The 6,014-nt window shown below is 42.8% G+C and overlaps 1 protein-coding gene across 5 annotated transcripts in view; it reads left to right on the plus strand.

Annotated features, from left to right (window-relative positions):
- arhgef6 (Rac/Cdc42 guanine nucleotide exchange factor (GEF) 6) overlaps window positions 1-6,014 on the plus strand; it is a 35,061-nt gene that overhangs the window by 18,879 nt on the left and 10,168 nt on the right. For all 5 annotated transcript variants that reach the window (XM_050041990.1, XM_050041992.1, XM_050041991.1 and 2 more), the window contains exons 12-16: window positions 480-626; window positions 3,010-3,096; window positions 4,112-4,193; window positions 5,061-5,176; window positions 5,349-5,528. In XM_050041990.1, coding sequence (XP_049897947.1) covers window positions 480-626; window positions 3,010-3,096; window positions 4,112-4,193; window positions 5,061-5,176; window positions 5,349-5,528 — 612 coding nt within the window. The remainder of the gene's footprint in view (window positions 1-479; window positions 627-3,009; window positions 3,097-4,111; window positions 4,194-5,060; window positions 5,177-5,348; window positions 5,529-6,014) is intronic.

A 6,014-nucleotide genomic window follows, 5' to 3' on the forward strand; every position in this document is an offset into this window, starting at 1 on the left:
TGTTGCGTCTCTGCAGTGCTCCACGTTCAGGACCTCATTTTTACATTTACAATGTGCAGTGGAAAATCACAGATGTTGCATTGTCATTTGTTCTGTTTGTAGAGGGAGAGCCCCTGCCTAGCACCTGAAAATGTATGACTTTATGCTGCAGGTTACCCCACATACTTCTCCCCTCAATAAAACAAACAACGCAATAAATATCAACGTAAACAGTTACATTTCTAAAGCCATATCCAGAGTGGGGTAAAAATCCCTGATGCTCATTACTCAGTATTTCTGAAAGGGCAAGAAACCACCTTTTTCAGTGAGAGTAGGTGAGACATGTTGTGAGTAATTTGAACTGAAACTCTATCTGCAAAAAGATAAAGTTATTTCCAAATCTATCCAAAGTAGCCTTGTGTATCTCACTGTTCCAATGATTCATGAAATGTTTTGTCATCTCCACTGACTGATGCATACATTTGTGTTTGTGTGTTTAGACCCAGTGCCAAGAGCTGCGGAAGCGAAAGAACCTGGAGCTCCAGATCTTGTCGGAGCCTGTGCGGGGCTGGGAGGGAGACAGCATGAAGAGCCTGGGTCACGTGGTGTACATGTCCCAGGTCCATGTGAAAAATGGCTCCAGTGAGGTGAGAGACGTGTCAGGTTCCTCGCAGTCCAGGACTCGCATCAGTCGTTAGGATTCATATGTCTTAAGCCCAGTTCAGATCAATGATTTACGATGAGATGAAACCGTTTTAGAACGTTGCAGAGAGAAGTTGCAGCAGTGTGAAGTGGCCGTCTGAGCTCAACTCAAGCCGGCTGATGGTGTTACCTTCAACTGCAAAGCACGTCACCTGTTTGAACAGCCAATCAGCTCGTAGCAAAGTCAGCTGGTCAAGTCAAAATGGCTGCAGATGGCAAGTTCGCTTGCTGCTGCAAGTGCTCCGTCCCCGCTGAGCCTCTGTTTCCGTCCTCATGGTGTGCTGGTGTCAGATGGTGGGTTGCTGCTGCTGCTGCTGCTGCTCCTCGCTGTATGTGCTTATGCCACCCCCATACACACACACACACACACACACACACACACACTCTCACTAACTGATTAATTGGAGCTAGTTATTTATGATATAGTGGCGTATCTATTATGAATACAGTCTGTCTGATGCTCATTTTGTTTCTGTTTTTTGCTGTTTCATCACCACTACAAATGCAGCTGTAGCCAGTATCTCACTATCACTATCCTTAGTCATATTTTAAGAAGCCACAAATTATATTCAGCCACAAAATAAGCGTGAAAAGCTGAAAATCAGAACGGAAGTACAGAGAGTTGTTGCGTAGAGGTGATACACTGTCTCATCTAGTTGCATTGGTGTGAACCGGCAGGTTTTTAGAACGCCGCATTGCAAGTAGTTGCCTGTTTCAACTCAACTCATGGCAAATCTGTGGTCTGAACTGGGCGTTAGTGAAAGCTTTAGAGTCCCCTGAGTTCCATTCAGTCGAAGAGGATAGATAGGCACCGTAGCAGGAAAGCTGTCACAGGATTTATTGCATTGCTAGGCACAAAATTTGCCTCAGCATGCATAGTGGAGGCTGTAAGAGGGACTTCTTTACCATCTCTTAAAGTCTCTGGAGTAGTTAAAGTGCAGTCCTTGTAACACTGAAATTATCATTAAGCCTACAGGGTAAGACAGGTAGACTTGCAATTGTCGTAGTTGCACAGTAGAAAAAATATTTTGCGTTTTTTTGTCTTCAAATTAAGCCCACAGTCCAGACAGCAGCATTTTTTTGGCCTTTATATCTTATATTTTGTGCTAGATTGAGAATTCATGGGGTGCTCGTTGCAGGTAAGCAGACAGAGGAAGTGTGAATGGCACCATGAGGTAAAGCGCTCTAGCTCGGTTTGACTAATGCCAAGTCTCACTATTACGAGTGAAGGGCACTGATGGTAACTTCACTTCCAAACCCAGAAGTGTGTCATTATTTAAAACAAATGTGGAGCGGTTATCTTTGCCTAAATGTGTTACAGGGTTCCCTAAGTCTCTGAACAGTGTGTGCGAAAATCCGTCCTCCCTCTTTGTTAATTCAGTCCACCCCTCATATCAGAACAGAAACCTATGTAGGCCATAGCTTACTTAAAAGCCATCTCCTTTTTCTTGTGTGGTTTCTGTGTAGGGGTCGACTTTGAGTCGGTGGTTGGAAGAAAGCCCAAGATCGACATTTGGATTCACCCTCTTTTAATCACTGCTAACCACTTTCCAACCACCATACCAGTCACCATATTTGTTTCGCAACTCGTCTTCCTTGTTTTCTCGTCTTATTTTCCATTTATTCAGTATAACAAAACAACAGCCGTGCCCGCTAGTTTCTAATGGCTAACTTGAACTATAGTATACTAGTGTCATTCTGTTCAGATCATCCAAATTGGCCTCATTCAGAATGACGCTGTAATGGTATGAGATTTTTACAATACAATAACCGTCTCAGAAAATATTGCGGTTTCATGGTATCATGGTGTTATAGATCTATTATTATTATCAGCCAGAATGACTCTTAAAGGAATGAAAACAGAAAGGTGATTGTTGGTTGAACAAGCGTTTTATTACTGTAATTGAAACTTGAAACCATTTTGTTGATGGAAACATGTAAAAAGTCTCCATTGCATTTTTTCCAGTATTGTAGATAAGCAAATGCACATGGTATGATAACAGTCAACTTTTATGTCAGGGTATATCTTGAAACTGGTTATCGCCGTCCCCTAGTTTCAACTGGGGTTTTTACAGCAGTTTCCAACAGATGGCATCTTGCCCGTTTACAGTCAGCTCTGTGCTTTGTCATGGAGACGTGCACAAACCAACTCAAAACCAGTTTGCAAAGCTGTGGGGTTCATGCCCCAAAAGAAAAGCCCATGGATTATTCATTTTCATCAGCCACGTAAACAGCTTAGTACGAATATTGTCACTGTGTTTACAAGTGACTGGCTGCATAAACTACTCTGTCACATTGCAATCAAATCTTTTTTTGTCTCTCTTGCAGGAAAAAGAGGAGCGCTATCTAATGCTTTTCCCTAATGTGATAGTCATGCTCTCCGCCAGTCCCCGGATGAGTGGCTTTATTTATCAGGTGAGGTGCACCTCATATCCTCCTGAGACCGCAGCTTTTAAAAAGTAATCTTTGGGGAAAAAAAGATGTTCTCATATGAAGACAGTGGCTTTATGTATATTTATAGCCACAAGTGTGTAATAAATTATAAAACTGTTCATTTCAATGCCTGAACATGGCTGTGCAAAAACAAAATTGCAAATAATGGAACATATCTAAAAGACTTGTGATTTGTTTATTTTGTAACTCTGTATTGAATTTTCCATATGCTCCGTACTTTGTGAAATGCTGGTGCAATACAATAATAAAGTCCTAATGTCCTCAAACAAGATGATAATTTAGTCCCAATGTCCTCAAACCAGTACTTCCTAATTTGTATTGCTAAAATTGGTCAAATTTGTTGCCATATCAAACTACAGATGTTATTTAGCAGAAATAAACACGTTTCAACCAAAGGATTTGATCAGGTTTTGTACCTCGTCCACTTTTGTGTGGGGATCAGCTACTGATTTAGCATTTAGCATTTAGCAGGCTGTGTTTTGCAGGCTTATTTGAACTGAATGCCACTAGTTAAAAAAAGAAACACCTGCTGCACCTTTTTTATTGTTGCCAGGCAACCACCCCATCATCTCCTAACATTCCTGTGAAATCAATGCACTGTTTATTCCTTTTATGTTTTTGACAGTAATAAGTATGTAGTCCCTAAAATGTTCAGGCAGAGGGTGTATGGATGAAAACTACTTACCCAAAACTTCAAGTACTGCACTTGGGTGTTTCACACTTGGCGTTTTCTGTTGAGATTGTGGTAACTGCGGTTTGTAAAGTCGTTTAGCTCTTTGTATCCAGCAAACCCTACCTCTAGTTTCTCCGTCATTGTTTGCCAGTTGTAAATGTGTTGTCGTGACCATGACGAAAAAAGAGATGACTTGGGGCGTTGTCATTTCTGTGAGCACACACTTCCATGAATTTCAGGTGATAACAAGATACAGCACACACTTCCTGTCTTATATTCTGTCCGTTTGTTTGCTCCGTTCAGGGAAGACTGCCACTGACAGGCACCACAGTAACAAGACATGCGGAGGATGCAGACAGTGGCCACTACGCCTTTGATATCACAGGTTTGCATCTAAAGCCTCGGAGAAACTCTCCTCTTTAGTTTATTTGAGGATAAAGCAGTGATACAGTGTAGTGAATTGTAACCCAAATAAAGACTTGTAGATCAAGCATTAGCTCATTGAACAGCTGTGGGACTGTCTTCAACACTTTAAAGCTCCTACAGTTGTCACTTCAGTCCCAGGGAGCTAATTCATATGACAGTGCTCTGAACATTTTAAAAACTAGCTCTCGAGGCGGCCCTTCTGCCTGTGAAATATTCATGCTGGTGTCTGCGCACAGTAAATAAAAGGATATCAAACTTGCCCTACTTTTTCAAAGAAGACCAGTTGCTACACACATGAGGCATTTGATTCAGATAATCTCTTGACTTTCACAGTAAAAACTGAAACGTCTGGGGCGTCGGTGGCTTGGTGGTAGAGCAGGCGCCCCATGTACAAGGCTGTTGCCGCAGCGGCCCGGGTTCGACTCCAGCCTGTGGCCCTTTGCTGCATGTCACTCCCTCTCTCTCTCCCCCTTTCACACTTGTCTGTCCTATCCATTAAAGGCTTAAAAATGCCCAAAAAATATCTTAAAAAAAAAACAAAAAAAAAAAACATTGAAACGTCTCCACCACAGCTGTCACCAGAACATGTTGCTTTACGTGCCTCACACTGTATAGTCATAGTCTGTGGCATCTTTATGAACATTTTTTTCTATTTAAGTCACACAGCATGAATTGCTTAATTTCCTAGGTATGTGAAGTAGACCCAGATCTCTGCGTGACACCTGCATTTCCTAAATTGGCTGTTCTAGTTGTGGTTGTGGCATGGGTTGACTCCTGTCAGCTATATGTGACTTTCACTGAAGGAAGTGTGTTTCCTGTGCTGCAGGAAGCATGATCGATCGCATCACAGTGTTCTGCAGCACTGCCCAGGACTTACAAGAGTGGCTAGAGCACCTTCAGCCCTTTACCAAAGGAGGCAGCCCCGCAGGCACCATCTCAAAGGTTAGGACTCACACACACACACACGCACACACACTCACGTATATACAGTAAGCACTCAGAACAATACCAAAAGTGAGCCCAGCACTGCTGAGGTGTGAAAAGACTCATCTTTCATTGCACGTATAATTCCCACGCACTTGCTTATCATCCTTCCTTTGATTGTCCCATGTAGACGGTAGAAGGCAAGTCGCTGAGCATGGTCGGCACCCCCACCCACCTGTCCCACCTGGGCAGCCTCAGCGCTGTCAGTCGCGGCCCCCTGGAGCCGCCAAAGATCAGCAAGCCCTGGTCTCTCAGCTGTCTGCGCCCAGCGCCTCCCCTCAAACCCTCTGCTGCGCTGGGATACAAAGAGGTAGGAGGTCATAGAGCTGCATAGACAAACCTACACAAGCTTGATATGCATTTCCTATGAGTGGTCGTGCAGTACGCAGTTAGTCAGAAAACGCAAAAAGTCCACAGGCCCCACTCTGTCCTCTCTTTCTGTCTCTTCTGTATTCAGACCTTTGCTGTCCTATTTCACACAGCACTCCCCACCACACACGCAAGGCCATCAAGCGAAGTTGACATTCACACCTTTAGTTTGGTAAATGAACCCACATTCAGCAGGAAAATATATTAGCACTTAAACTATAGATTTATGTGAATATGGTGTTTTTTGAAACACTGCAGTCACCTACAGTCGCAATCTGTTTATGTTGGACACCTGTAATGTAATTTAGTACCTCAGCACCAAAGTAGCTCTCAGTATTTACAGATGTATGTTTGATAAGTAACTTGTCTACGAAAGCTGAGAATGGACTTTTTTTTTTTTTTTTTTTTTTTTTTTTTTTTAAATGCC

Source organism: Epinephelus moara, chromosome 4 (genome assembly GCF_006386435.1).
Source record: "Epinephelus moara isolate mb chromosome 4, YSFRI_EMoa_1.0, whole genome shotgun sequence".
NCBI classification, from domain to species: domain Eukaryota; kingdom Metazoa; phylum Chordata; class Actinopteri; order Perciformes; family Serranidae; genus Epinephelus; species Epinephelus moara.